We start from the raw sequence: 16,062 nt of genomic DNA on the forward strand, positions 1-16,062 counted from the left end.
GTGTGCGCGCGCGTGCTCGCGCATGTGTTTATATCGTAGTGGGATACAAATGTCCTCGAATGTGTAAGACAGAAGAGTTTTAACCTGTGGGGTATCTCCAAAAATATATTTACTTTTTTTTAAATATATTTTTTGGAGTTTTATTTAAAAAAAAAAAGCAATAAATAATTCTTGTTGGTTACTGAGGTTAAGGTTAGGGTGTAGATATGAATGTACCATTAATTAATAATTAGGTCAATGGACGGACATCACAGGGATAAAAAGACGTTTGTGTGTGTGTGTGTGTTTGTGTGTGTGTGTGTGTGTGTGTGTATGGTGGGGAGGGGCGGGGTTTGTGTGTTGTGTGGGTGGTTCATCTTTAGTGTGCAAACAACCGGCAAAAAAGCCGAAATTAGCCAATACACTACCAGTAAACACCTGGCGACTCGTAATTTTGTTATTCCAGAAGATAATTATTTACATTTGTATTTTGACATGATTTATGGTATGCCATTTTGAATGTAGCCTCCTTCTACACTGTTATTATATCCTGTTGAAAATGTACGTGACTAGAAACTTCTGAATTCTACACAATAAAATTTCTACTGTTGATTTAACATTTAACTCTATAATGTTCAAGCAGAAAAACAAACAACTGAGGTCTTGATCCATCAGTTTACAGAAGTTCATGCTGTTTGACTTGTTTTGGAATGGGGAAAAATTCAAAATTATGTCATTTAAACTTCAATTTAATTCAATTTTATTTGTATAGCGCTTTAACAATGGCCATTGTCTGAAGAAGCAGCTGAACAGAACATAAGAAATATAGAGCAAAATTTTTAGAATTTATTCCTAATTAACAAGCCTGAAGTGAGTGTGGCAAGGAAAAACTCCCTAAGATGGTAAGAGGAAGAAACCTTGAGAGGAACCTGACTCAAAAAGGAACTCATCATCATTTTGATGACACCAGTATGATTATAAATTATTATAAACACAGTGTGAATTACCCTAAACACTGAAGGGTAATTCAAACACTGTGATTATAAATAATGTCCTTTCTACAGTCATATCCAGTCAATTCGAGTTGTGTAACAAGGAGATCCTGAGCAACTCACTAATTAGCTCAACATCTGAGTTCATTATAGATTTAACACCAACCCCTATATGCCAAAGCCTTCAAATGCTCCATGATGGAGATACAGCATATGTAGGATGTTTTTTTGTGTATTGACTCGGAGGTTGTTTTGCTCAATCTTCATGAAGCAGAATCCAACACAGGATCCTCGTAGGATTGGCCTCTTCTCAGTGAAGGTCGAAAACTTCAGGAAACAGAAGACAGCTGGAGCTGGCACGATCTCTGGATACCTTTGGATGGGTTGAAAAAGAGAAGCAAGTGGAGAGGAATTAGCAGAGCTGCTGTTCATAATACTAGCAAGCACTAGATGATGATGTGCATTTGATCAGATGTACTGGAGCACAAGGTTATGAGATATACATTATTATGTGTATGCCTGGCTAAAGAGATATATGTTTAACCTCAGTATGTTATATTATATATCTATATCTATAATATCTACAAAGCGTAAAGAATTGCACACCTCCATGTCTGATGTTAGCAACAATCCAGCCAGCTTACTGTGATGAGTAATGTATATTTATCACCTTTGAACAGTGAACTGTATAGTCAATGTTACAGCTGAACTTTGGGTTTAGGAGACACTCCCAAATTGAGGGGGTGTTTTATAGAAACAGCATAAGACAAATCTGTCAGCACAGGTGATTTTGCTGCGTCACATATCCAGGGGCCCTGGTTTAATCCTGAGCTATGTGATGGACTGGTGTCAAATCCAGGCTGTGTTCCAGTATCATGTGATAGAACTCAGATTCTCCATCACCCTGACCAGGATAAAGCACTTACTGAAAATTAATAAATGAATAACATCAGTATTCATACAATGACAATAAAGAAAATCCTATTCTATTATCTTTTGTTTTGTGCTTTTCTACCCTTAAGGGACTTTTATGCTTCATGCTCCTCAATTTTCGGTGATCTATTTAAAAAATATTTAACCAAAAGTGGAAAGCCACTTTCATAATTTGACCATCAGCATAGCTGATTCATGTTTTACACTGCATCATGCTGATGGGAAATGCCTTTGTGAAACCACAGTACTGAGCTTAATCACGGGCTATTGATAGCATCAGAGCAACCAAAGGTCATCTAAAACGACTCAACCATGGTGGAACATGTTGTCTCTCGAACACTTAAAATTTTTCACATGCTTGTCTGGGAATATTGGCCACATTGTTTTCATTTGGAGTACGATATTGGTTAATCGACCACGCCAGTAACAATTAACATGACCAAAGTATAAAAAAAAAACCCATGGCCGGTGTAGTCATTGCACAAACGCTTTTAATTTCTTTTGGGTCAAAATGAGGTCATACAAAAACCTGCAATTTTAACAGGGGTGTGTGGACATTTTTTATATCAGTTTTACGGAAATCTGCCATCATGTCCGTATTTATCAGAGGTGGACTGAGATCCAGTTAGTAAGTAAGGGGATTTTATGCATTTTTTAGCACCGTTTTACAGACTGACCACAGATAACCCCACGTGCTCGCAATCTGGAGGAAAGGTCATGTGACGTCACGTCCCCGCGTGTTTGGTCCAGATGCTGCAGTACAGCTTGTTCGCGGAAGTGATGAGTCGGTGTCCGACATTACTGTTGACAAGATCACAAAATGAGGAAATAACGGAAGGAGCGAAAGATCTGCCAAGCACAGGCACAAGACCGTGTTGTTATTTCCAGTAAAAAAGCATATAAGTGTAATCGTAAAATGAGCCTGATAGCTAGACCAGTATGAACACAAAGGTTCATTGTCCATAATCGAAAAACTGGAATTTGGCTAATTTAAGGAGTTTAGTCCAAATATCAGCAATAAAAGTGTTCGAAGGTTTAGGGGGGGGGGACCCTATGGTTAAATATAGTCAAAATATTATTGTAAATGTGAATAATAGAATAATAATGATGTGGGGGTATTGTCACTGCTGCAAAAATATTGAAAATTACTGCAATATTGAGCTTTAATCTTAAAGCACCTTCATAAAGAGAGACAAGGGACATGTCATTTTAGATTTAACTCTTTTATGAGTGTACTGGTCCACACCTATACCTTTATAAGGAATAGGGAGTAGGTCACCATTTCAGACACAGTCTACAACTCAGTTTCATTTTCATTTGTGTTGTAAGGGCAGATAAAAGGTTGACTGGTTTGTGTGCTGGACCAGCCTTGTCAGTGCATATGTAGCTCCAAAAAAAAAAAAAAATCTGTTTAGACACATACTGCTGCTTTCTCTACTGTTGCTAATTTCATCACATGCTGACCAATACTCTTTCTAATATCAGCACCACTGTAACCTTTACAATGTTTCATTGTTATACATGAGATATATATATATATATATATATATATATATATATATATATATATATGAAACAAATGTTTAATAGAGAGCCAACTAAATGCCTTGCAACAATGGATCTGAGTATTTCTTTTCAAATAAAGGCATGTAATGTGTGTACGCCTTTTGAAAGGTGTGGAGTGCACTGGTGATATCATGTTTCCCGAGTGCATTATTCTGTATGGCTGACTGAGCTAGGCTTGTCCTGTGGGACAGTGTCCTGAGCCTGCAGAATCCGGCAGGCTGTTACAGAAAGGCTCAGATTGAAGAAAGGAGAAACCTGTCTGTATAGGAAGCAGGTTTTCAGAGCAAACCACACAAAAAAACATTGAGACACACAATTAAACATACTCCTATGTCCAACATTTGTGCTATATGGTCGAAAGGATGTGATTACTTGACCATCATGAGTGTGATGGTCGAGTAATCACAATATTTTTGTTGTGTTGTTTGCTCTGGGCCAAACTGTTACCACAGAGCTGGAAGCATACAACTGTATATAATGACTTTTTTTGCATAAGGATTCCGATTAACTGGAGCTAAGGGGCCCAAAACTGTTCCAGCATTATAATACCCCTGTACACAAAGAAATGTCACCTGACATCATTGGCTGCACTCACTAAGGCAATTGTGGCTGAATGAGCAAATTCAAGCACCAAAATGAGCAAAGTCAAGCTCAAAATGTAAGTGGAAATCTTTCCGTGATGAGTGGAGGTTTCTATAGTAGCAAAGGGAGACCAACTTCATAATAATCTCCATAGGAATGGGATGTACAAATAGAACATACATATATTTCTGAGGGAAAATAGGAAAAGAGCATCTGCAAAACTGCAGCTCTTGTGGGGTGTTCCCAGTCTACAGTGGTCAGTATCTATCAAAAGTGGTCCAAGGGAAGAACAGTGGTGAACTGGCAACGGGGTCATTGATGTACATGGGGAGTGAAGGCTGGACCATGTGTTCTGATCCAACAGATGCGCTACTGTTGCTCAAATTGCTGAAGTAGTTAATGCTTGGTCTGATAGAATGGTTTTAGAATTAACAGTGCATGATGGGTCAGGGCTGTTTTGGCAGCAAAAGGGGGACCAACGCAATATTAGGCAGGTAGTTATAATGTTACGCCTGGTTGGTGTAATAACAAGCCACAGATAAACAAAGTACTGTTGACTTTGGAAAAAAAATCATGTGATTCTGGTGACTCAACTGACTGAGGGTAAAAGTTCACATCATGGGATCCAACAGAGGAAATACAAAGAAGGAGGTAAACAGCTGGTCAACCATCCAAGTGTCCCTAAACTACTATTCTGTGTGGTCTCAGAAACACTAGATCTTACATGAACCCATTTCTAATATATCTGAACTTACTTCTTAAATTTGTAGGTGTCCGTTCATGCAAGGATAGAAACATCCTCTTCACCTCCAGCTTAAATCTTAAAAATTACATAAGAACATATAATACTGTTCTCAGATCAACACAAAAGGAAACCTTAGAATTAGAATTAGACCTTTTGATCTAGCAGTTGCTGAAGATAATTGCATGTTTACACAAAAGCATGTGGAGACTTCAGATAACCAGATCTGTTGGCATTAGAAGGGCGAGACAGATATTTTAAGTACAGGAAAACAAAAGGAGTTCCTTCCAGTGCATATCTTTTAGCCCAATTCATTTTATTACAAGTTTTATTTACAATTATTTTCACCTACTCAGAAAACAGATATTTTGATATATTCCCTCTATAATATTTTATAATTGTTAGGTTGCTTAACGGTGACATCAGATTGATGAAATCATACCTTTACAGGGCCGAGATTTAGTGTTTCATCTTCTACCCCAGACAGCCCTCTAGTGGACGGAGAACAAAAAAGCGACCTTGATGCCCAACGTGTTTACTACAGCTGTTTACAGTATAGTAACTGGGTGGGATCGATCCATCCACCTGTATCTCCCTCCCTCCTTGTTTCTCTCTCTCCCTTTCTTTTGGCACACACACACACACACACACACACTAATGCCCACCCTCTCCCTGGTACAACAGCGAACAATAGAACAATGGCTCCCTTCTCCATCGCGCCTTGGCAGCTCGGTGCCATTGCCGGAGTCAGCTCGTAATGCTGCTTCACACGGGGGAAGATGAGCGAGCAGAGACGATCAGCATCAAGCGCCTATAAGCAAAAGTCCCTCTGGAGAAAGGTGGATTTCCTATTTCGATGACTGACAAACATACAGATAAGTCACAATAATGTTTGGACCATTTGTGGAGGTTGAAATTAAACAGCAGGACAGTGTATCGCGCTACATAGCCTGGACTTAAATAGCGTTGACTGAAGTGAAGATCTGAATAGTTTACTTATGTTAGTTACTTAACAAGGTTTTGCTTGAATATGATAAATGAACATGTCCATTTTTAGACAAGATGCCAGACGCGTGCGTGAAGACAAAGTGCAGTGTGGAGTGTATGGATATGTGAGCTATTTGTTAGCTCTATTCACAATAAACTAGCCATCAACAATCTGTGACTGAACTAGCGAAAGCAACAGATTGACAGCTGAATTGCGATATTTGGTTTATTTGAGTTTTTTCACGGGTTTAAACGTAACCAATCGTTTCATCTTCTATTCGACGACGCCACAGAATTGTGGTGCGTGTCGTTTGCCTTTTAAAATAAACTTCCGGAGTGGGCGTGGCTACAATAAAAATTAGAATATTAATGCCGCTGACCGTGGTGCTGATGGATGTTACGTCAAGTGGTACACGCGCTGGTCGACACTAGTCTTCTGCTGTTTGGTTTTCTTGATTTTATGTCCAGCTGAGCAACACTAAATTTATCATTTTGAATTTTACATTATGAAGTAAATTCATAAGTTGTGAGCATCTAAATGTAGCAGCTCTATGTACATATTTTGGAGGGTTTCTTTAAAATGATTTGATCTATGTTGGTTTTATGATGATGATGATGATTATTATTATTATTATTATTATTATTATGAAAAACATTTATTTATTTATTTATTTATTTATTTATTTATTTAATAACCCAGGTTAAAAAGCTTTCATTTATTTTTTTTGGTTATAATTAATATGGTTGTCTATTTTTTATACGTATACAAATAGAATGCTACAATTTGAAATAGAAAATGACCTAATATTAAATATTAAATATGGTTTATTAATAATAATAATAATAATAATAATAATAAGAAGAAGAAGAAGAAGAAGAAGAAGAAGAAGAAGAAGAAATATGGGGGGGAAGGCTCAGGCTTACGCATCGCAGAGGTTTTAAAATTGGCGGTCTCCTCGTGCGTCCCAGCATCCCTTGCGTCCGCATCTTCGGCCAGCTCGCGGCGTGAGTGGACGATGCGTTTCTGTTCCGGCTACACCTGCTCAGTCCAGCCGGAAGTGCAGCGCTATTAATCCTGAAGTATTAATCCTTCTTTACCTGGAGGCAGAAGAGGCGATATTAGTTTGCTGCGTTCGCGGGGAAACGCGTTTGCGCGCCCCATCTGATGGATGCGTCGTGTTAGTGCGCGGCACGCGGTTAATGCGGGGTCAAACACACTTCGTCGGCTCCCTGCAAGTTGGGCTTATTGTTGTTTTCTTGCGCTGAAGCGTTGAGGTCTGTGCGACTCAAACCTGCAATGGGATGCTGCGGTAGCGCAGAGGTAAGGAAAGCGTGCCATCCTCCGCCTACACTGGCCCTCTGTCGAGCCAGAGACAGAAATCTGACAGAGATGTAGCCTGTGTTGTGTTGTGTTTTGGTGTGCTGTGTTGTGTTGTGTTGTGATGTTGTGTTGTGGTGTATCGCTGCGGCCGCGGACTTCACGGTTCGTTGTTTTTGAACACTAGGCTGAAAAACGCGTAGGTTAATCCTATTAGGATGTCCCGTTCTTCCTCTCACATAGCGAAGCATGATGCACTTGACTCTCTGAGTGTTGGTCATTTTGCCTTCTGAATTTCAGTGTGTTGTGTATTAGAGTGCAACCCCCAGTGTACTGATGCGCGAAATATCCATGCAGCTCGACTTGCCATTTCTATCCGTTTTTACAACCCAAGAGGATAAAACGTTGTTCTGAGACGATCCTCACGACAAACACAAGCCCAGGGATTTGCTATCGTTTCAATTTTCAAATAATTTATGAGTGCAGTCTCTCTGCCACATTTGACTATGCTATGAATGCATGACTACCTTCATGCTCTTGGCTTGTGCAGGACATTTAAGCAAGCAGTACTGTTTTACTGAGCTTATGTACCGTGTTATTTTTAATGCAGTGATGTTGACTGGGATGACATTGCATTTGTGCATTTCAGAGGGTGAAAAGAGAATGGAAACCCTTGGAGGACCGAAGCTGCACAGATCTCCCATGGTTCCTTCTATTTATGCTCTTCTGCGGGGGAATGGTGAGCTACTTATTCAGGATTTTAGATAATAACAGCCTAAAGACTCATGCTGATGTACTCATTGGAAGGCCATTATTATCTGTCATAAATGCAGGGCTTAATATTGATTGTATTTAAACTTAAACCGAAATTAAAAGTTACAAATAAAAATACATTAGGAGGTTGGATTTTCATTATTACATTAATATATCTTAAGGATGTCTATTAATTTGCATGTTTAAGGATGTGCAAGCTATTTAAAGGGAGGTCTTTCTCTGTGTACTCTGGCATATGACTGAATGGCAACAGTCACCTTTTAATGTTTAAAAATTTGCAATTTGTTTATGGCAGTAAGTAAGACATTTTCAGCACATCTGAGAGTATATTTGGTAGCTTAGTGGTTAAGGTCTTGGGCTACTGATGAGAAGGCTATAAGTTCAAGGCAAGGCTCTTAACCCTCAACTGCCTACATGTATAAAATGTGTTGAATTTGCTCTGGATAAGCTAGTTTCTGATCTGATAAAGCCCCTTCATCTTAGTCATTTATATAAATGCATAAGATTGGATAAACTGTTACAGAGGCCAAGCCTATTTAGAAAGCCAGTTATTGAACTGCAGCCATTTTTCTACGAAATTATCGGTTTTGCTGCAGTATTTTCCCAGGTGCTTGGTTTAATCAATTGAAATACTTTGCCAAGTTTTCTTCCAGACTGCAGCCCAATAATTGACGAAACCCTGACATAGAGTAAAGTAATTGATTTTTGGAAATTAGCTGAAGTTAGCTGTTTTGAAACTTCTAATTCTAATAAATACAACCCCTCCCTTTAACGTTCCCTCTTCCAGAGCCAAACTATAAAAACACAAGCACATTAACTGCCTGATAGTGTAAGTTGGGGAGATTTCTGAATTGATGTACAATGCAGAATTTATATGAGAGATGCCTTCTCAGCGGCTGTAGGATGGAGGTCTATATACTTTGTTTTCTCTCTTGTTTTACAGTCTAGAGCACCAAATCGTTTTTTCTCTGAGATCTTTTCTGTACAGCTGACAATATAGGAGGACAACTTGATGAAACATTACAAAATAAATGGACTAAACCCACATTTTAGTGCTGCATTAAATTAAAATTGTAGTATGAAGACACAGCACTTAACATTGGCCAACCGGGTTTGATCCTGTGTTTGGGTTGTTAACACACATTCTTCGAATGTCTGTGTGCTCTGGGGTCATGTCATGTTTTCTTTGGAGACTTTGGTTTCCTCCTACTTCTCAAAAACCTGGCAGTGGGTTGACTGGCTATGCTAAATTGCTGCTATGATCCCCAGTGTTGGACTGGTGTCTCATTCTCAGTATTCCCGGGATAGGCGCTGGGTCCACCACAACTTGTCCACGATAAAGTGGTTACAGAAGACAAATACATGATTGAATACAACTAAAACAAAATCAAACAAAGCCAAAACAGATTTGTGGCACTGCTATATCCAGTACTTTTTTGCATTATATCACAGACTGAAAGTGAAGGATACAAATTGTCATAAAAAATATGATGTGATAGAAATGTTTTTTTGAGCTAGATTAACGAGACTGTAATGATTATGGTGAATGTATTTTTGAGTCTAAACAGCTAGAATGAGAAAGATTTATTTCCTACAATCTGTTTAATGTGCAGTCAATGCTTATTATTTGTTGTTTGGTTGTTTTTAGGGCGCTATCTGTGGCTATACTATAATGACAGGTGGTGCAGCACGCCTGGTGTTTGGATATGACAGCTTCGGTAACACTTGTGGCCACCTCAATGAGGCCATAGCAGGGGTCAAGTTCAGCGGCTTGGACCAACAAGACAGAAAGTAAGTCTGTGCTTTTTATGCATCCTCATGCGTTCTTGCAAATTCTGTGAACAATTCTGTGCCCTTCGATTATCACATCAGTGCATATGTCAGGCGGCTGTGACTTCACCTTCAGACTACAAGGCCTGCTAAAGCCATGCAGAGGCTTTAATAATTCAGAAAGGCCCGAAAGGGGGGCTGAACCACAACCTGCACTGTGCTTAATGGACTACAGGAAAGGATTTTTTTTAATCTTCATTCATTTGCATTCATGTCAAATTAATTTGCCCTCTCTGTGTTTGGAATAAAGTGTGCTCTTCTCTTTGTTAGCACTTCACAAATCTGGCTTGGTGGAAACAAGGTCATGCAGTTATTGTTCTTGTGAACCATGCTCTCCCAGAATTCTCTGCTTATAGCCACACCCACTTTACCTGTCATATCAAACTACAACTGTTCAAGTTTACCAGAATTCTAATTTTACACTTTACATTTTTATTAAAACTTTCATGTAAACCTTTATTTCAACCTTGTTTCTCTTTCTATCAACAATTCTAAGCCTTTATATCTCATGCTCTGGTTAATATTTTAGGGTTTTGCTTACTGTTTATGGTTTTCTCTCTGTTTCTTTTCACATTGCTATTGGCTGCAGATTTTGTATTATTTGCCTTTTATTACCATATTAATCTGCGTGTTCACCTCCGCTTTTAAATTACGTGAGTCTTGTCCAAACCTGACAAAAGGCTTTTTTGTTAAGGTTTTGGAAGCCTAGTGTATGATGCATGCAATCAAAAAGGTTGGATGCATTTATCATTTATTAAGCTTAAGTAGTCTTTGCTTGCTGTCGTTGCTGCATCATACAAAGTGAAACACAAGGCCGAATCAACCTTGACATTCAGGTATACGAGTGTCATATTATTTTTGCTTTAATCAATCCACTGCTGAAGGATTTTGCAGTGCTCTGTGTGTTTTATTTTTTTCCAATTCACTTGAAAGGTGATGTCTCAGATGCTACGTGTTTGAAATGACTGGATTAACTAGCTGATAAAATTGTCAGAAAGTGACACATATTTACGGGCTTTCTTGGAGATCATGCCAATAAACCATATGAAAAGGTAGATGCCTCACTGAGCTAAGTCGGCTTTTCGAGATCGTCTGATTGACTTGAATTGAATTTCTATGATTTCCTCCAAAATGCTGCCACAGTGTGTAGCATTTGAGTAGAAGAACTGCAAAAGCACCTTAAACCAAGAGAACAGGAAATAACTTTGCAGTGGTGAAAGCTTTGACAATATGTGGGTTTGCATTTTATGAGGGACTTCTTGTGGGAGTTAAGGCAAGATTATAGCTCCTGGCTAGTTTAGTGCTGTTTATATTACCCATGATTGTTTAGGTTCTTAATATTTCCATGTATTTGGTATAGTATGTTACTTGTTTAATTTATGATGCATACACTTTGGGGAAATAAGTATTCAGTCACCTTTTTGTTTGATATGTAATATACTTCTAGGGCATGTATCCACCTCAGATTTACATACATAAGGTCTTTTAATATTGTACTTCTCAAGAAACATGAACAAAGCTGGATGTATTTATCAGCATAAACAAAGATATGTTTTAAAGATATGGCACTAAAATAGGAGAAAGGCATTCAGACACTACAAAAGACATCTATGGTAATTAGGTTTAAGTAAAATGAGTATAACTATTTGGGTTTTTGCAGCATTCTGATTCAATTTTGGCACAGTCCTCTTGCCAGTTCGTCTTCAGTTCACCAATATTATGAGGGTCTAGAGCTAGACCTTCAGCAAGACCTTCTTGTGTTATTTTGGTGGTATGCTTGGGTTCATTATCTTGTTAAAAGTTATCTTACCTTCTCTACAGATTCTGTTTCTTGGTAGATGAGATTAACTTCTCCTATAATATGTCCCTGTACATATTATGTACCTCACCCTGTTCCTTCCTCTGATGATGAGTTATACTCCAGTACTGTTTGCAGAGAAGCACAAAGTTTTATGGGGGGTTTTTTGCAGAAGAGTTCTGATGCATCTAAACAGTTTCAGATACACATCTCTGTGCTTTGTTTTTAGCAGAGGAGTTTTGTATGGAGTCTAGGACCAGAGACGATTGCATTGATGTTCCTGCTGCTTTCGGGTTTTCCTGCAACTCTCTTCAAGTGATCACTGCTTACCTTCCTTATCCTTAGTGTGAAAAGCGTGTTGTGTAATCTTGTGAGGCACACCGGTCTGAGGATGATTAGCTGTGATTCCCTGAACCTTCCTACTGCATATTATGTGCATTTGCACTGATAGGGATGTTTAAGAATGTTTTTTTCTCTCTGCTTTATCTCTGAAGCTTTTATTGAGTGTTCTCTATAACTTGATTTATTTTTATTTGACATTTAAAAAAAAAGTGTCTGAATACTTTTTCCATATCAATTTACAGTCTTTAAATTGGGACTGAAGTTGTTTTTTTTTTTTTTTTTTAAGGTAAATTTATTTAAAAAATTGTTTCAGTCTGAATTTTACATATATATTTGTATATACACTGGAGGTATATTAAATCACTACGTATAAACACTTGTACAGTGACATTTGTCCAGTTGTGAATAATAACTGAGGGTAAATGCAGAAATAATATATTTACTTTGAAATTCACTATTTCCTAGTGGTGTCCCTCAGGGCACCTTATTAAGACCTGCCTTATTTCACTTCTGTATTAATGCCATTGCATTTACTTCAAGTATTATTGTTTTGCTGGTGCTATAATTTAGTGCATTGTGTTGCAGCCTGATTTGTTCATTTGATTTGTGGCTTTATCGTTCAAAACATATATATTATCACATTATATAGTGTATAATTTATATAGACTCTTAAGTCATTAAACAAATTAGCATTCACTGAAATTCAATGATCATCGCTTACATTTGCTCTAAATCCACTGCAGTAAATAATTGCCTGAAATCTGTGACTCATAGTTATCACGTTGGATGCTGGGAGTTTTCCCCGATGATGATGACACATTAGAATTGACTAAGACAGACTTGCCCAGGCAAGAACATTCTACGTTTATTGCTTTGAAGCCTGCCTCGTTGCATTATGGTCTCAGCGAATAGGATGAATATGTATAAAAATCATGATCATTCACTCAGCAATATGCCTGCACGTGGCATTGAATTGAAGCCGGCATTCTGCATTTTAGTCTATTGCCAGTGTTTTGTCTCCAGACAAACCAGTGTGAGTTAGAACCCAAATTGTAATGAGTCTGTAAACCATACTTATACACAGAAGACCTGGAGACAACTGTGACTGGAACAATTCATTAACTAACTACCTTTGAATGGACTCCATTGGGTCATCCTGCATTGTGTTTTACTGGTGCATGTGACAGATATGAATCAGTACAATTCATCCTAGGGGTGGGGCCATATAACAAATTGGTTTTTTTTTGCTGATTTTTGAAGGCATTTCAACAATTCACAATATGTATGAGAATATAATAATGAGTGATTGAGTACGACATCATATCTGTGACACTCTTATGAGTTGGACCAGATTTGAGGAGATGGGAGGCAGGCTTGGGACAACTCAAAAGGGGTTCTTTATTTTTGCAATTTATTCAGCAATTTTATTTTACGAAGCTGATTACACACACACACACAGACACACACACACGCTCAGCTCTGGGCTGCTCAGCTCTCTTTCCCTGTCTCCCACAGCTCTCATCTCTCCCCCTTTTATCCTTGTTGCTGCTCACTGAAACACAGAACATATTTAAGAGTAATGCTGCACAGGTGTAGGTCCTTCACACTCCGCCTTCACTATGTCGTATCACAGTATTGATGTTATATCATTATTTTACCTAGTCCTATGTCATCTTGTGAAATCATGTTTACTTTCATCCGAGGTGGTATTAAGATGTATTTAAGATTTAAGTTTGACATACTTTAAGAATTTTAGACATTTTTGGAAGGATGTTGAAAGGTATCTGGTGTACAAAGTCTCTGTGTAAGGTGTCCCTGAAAAAGGTGTGAGCTACATGCCCTGTTTAAGGAGCCAGAGGTGGGAGTCTTGCAGTCTTTTGGTCAGGAATAATAGTAATAATGCCAGTTCCTGACAGCATGGATAATGAGGTGAGATTAAGGCCACGGGTGCACCGGCTCACTGCAGAGCAGAGGGATGAGTAAATGACAGCTCGCAGATGTGAACTCAAATACCTGATAGGATTCCACTGAGCCAACATCTGCCAGGATTTCAGTTCTCCACTTAGTCATTATTTTCATTTCTTATCTCTTTTTGTTTGTAGTAAGCTCTCTCTTTTTGCTTATGGTGTAGTAAGTTAATAATTTACAAAATAACATCAAGATGGTTAGTTGATTTTTGCTTCATGGTTAATGCCCACCCTCTGATTTGTCTGTGATAGGTCAGTGGCTCTCCATCCCATCCTCTGAAGTGCATTATTCTCTTTTGCATTTATTTATGAATGACACATCAAGCCTCTTTAATAGTTAATAATTTGATTTAATGTTGTGGAAGCCAGTTCCTGTTCTCACCTACGTAACAGCTGTGATAAACAGTCACCAGCATTTCTCTCTCTCTCACTCTCTCTCTCTCTCTCTATCTGTCTCTCTCTCTCTCTCACAAACACACACTCACACACACTCACACACACACACACACGCAGCCTGTCATTTTTTCCTTTACACAGAGAAAACAGAAAGCAAGACTGAGGGTCCTTACAACCTCAACTCTGTACATAGGTATTAAATAAATGTGTCCTTAAAAAATTCACCACATCAACGGTTATACTAATGACTTTTTATACATGTTTTTAAAAATCTGTTTATTATTATTCTTTGATTATGTGGTGCCTGTTTATGAGCTGTTACTATAGAAACGATAACTTCTTACAACAAGCATGCTAATATTAACGTCATTCATGTTACAGCCAGAATGGCCTGTGCTGTTATATGAAATAATATAATACACACATTCTGACCAATCAGATTTGAGCATTCAGAATATTGATCAGAAGGGTGCATTATATTAATTCTGGAATCTGATCAGTCAATCAATGTTGCTCCATCAACAGCAACATGGCAAAATGTCCGGTATATATATATCAGTGCACTAACATTTTAGAATTTTATAGTTTTAGCAGCTCATTCACAGAGATTGTTATAGTACATGCTTTTCATAAACAAAGTCTTATGTTTTGATATTTAACAGAAAATAAGAAAGAAACATATACGTCATTGACATGTTGAAGTTTTCAATGAGGAGATGTTTATGAATCATTTATGGAAGGAGTCTCCAGTGTCAGCACTTTGCAATAGTCAGTACGTTTGAGGACTTTGCTTTTTCCAGTTTCTTCATCAACACTCCTGTTTTATTTCTAACTTAATTTATTTTGCCAGTATCACCACTACACCTTCCCCAGTAACATCTTTGTGCTTCTTTTTCTACATGTCATAAATGGCTTTCTAACATATGACCATTCAGTATCTGCATCATTTGCAACCTTTAGCCGTTAAATGTGGCACATATCTACCAGGCATTCAGATGCTTTTGCAAGGATGCAATGTAGGTCGTGTGCCACATCACGACTCAACCATGATATCAGACCTGTTGGGTCCAGCAGTGTTTACAGCCCTGTTTTAGGCTCCAAGATTTCTGTCTTTTTCAGGATTTCTCCTCTTGGTTGTCGTGTGTGTCTTCTGCATCTGACAGGCTGCTTTTGTTGCTCTGTATGGAGGACAATGGGCCTCATGGCTCCATGTGGGCACTGTGCCCACTCCCCCACTTATGAAAGACCAAGGGAAGGCCACGATCATGATGGAGATCTCTAACTATGGGTAGAAACAAGTCATCGCTTTACCTCACTGCCAAAAAAAAAAAAAATCCTGGAGTGAGCCAGCACTCCTGGGATGAAAATATGTGCTGCCTGCTGTCGATTTCTATCGCACAATAGTGTACACTGTATTCGGTGGCCTGATGTGGTATCTGGTTTGTTCATCAGATAAACACTTTGAATAGCTCATTGCTAGATGTATTTTATTGGGCTTGAACATCTGATACTCTACAATGTAATGTATTTTTAGTGTGATAATTTGTTTGCATTTGCTCCGATGTTTTACAGATATGTGTTCTTCCTGGACCCATGCAACTTAGACATAATTCAACGGAAGATTAAATCAATGGCAGTGTGTGTGTCAATGTGTCCTCCCGAGGAGATGAAAACCTACGAAGATCTAAAGAGATTTGCCATGATGAATGGTAAGTCCACGCTGATTCGAGGTCCTCTTGTCATTCACTGGATGGCCAACACAAAGCATGGACTCCTGAGGTGGCATTTAGCATTGGAATTCAGAAATCTCGAAAACATTGATCATTCCCTGCTGTTAAATAGACTGTTGGCGATTG

At 38.4% G+C, this 16,062-nt stretch overlaps 1 protein-coding gene across 4 annotated transcripts in view; it reads left to right on the plus strand.

Annotated features, from left to right (window-relative positions):
- The first annotated feature begins 5,349 nt into the window (after positions 1-5,349).
- slc44a1b (solute carrier family 44 member 1b) overlaps positions 5,350-16,062 on the plus strand; it is a 34,523-nt gene continuing 23,810 nt past the window's right edge. The window contains exons 1-4 of one of the 4 annotated variants that reach the window (XM_058408075.1): positions 5,350-5,633; positions 7,749-7,838; positions 9,522-9,664; positions 15,779-15,915. In XM_058408075.1, coding sequence (XP_058264058.1) covers positions 5,574-5,633; positions 7,749-7,838; positions 9,522-9,664; positions 15,779-15,915 — 430 coding nt within the window. In that variant the 5' untranslated portion in view covers positions 5,350-5,573. Of the gene's footprint in view, positions 5,634-6,483; positions 7,103-7,748; positions 7,839-9,521; positions 9,665-15,778; positions 15,916-16,062 lie in introns of those variants that run through there. The other 3 variants (XM_058408076.1, XM_058408077.1, XM_058408078.1) reach the window with 3 other exon arrangements.

Source organism: Hemibagrus wyckioides, linkage group LG14 (assembly GCF_019097595.1).
Source record: "Hemibagrus wyckioides isolate EC202008001 linkage group LG14, SWU_Hwy_1.0, whole genome shotgun sequence".
NCBI classification, from domain to species: domain Eukaryota; kingdom Metazoa; phylum Chordata; class Actinopteri; order Siluriformes; family Bagridae; genus Hemibagrus; species Hemibagrus wyckioides.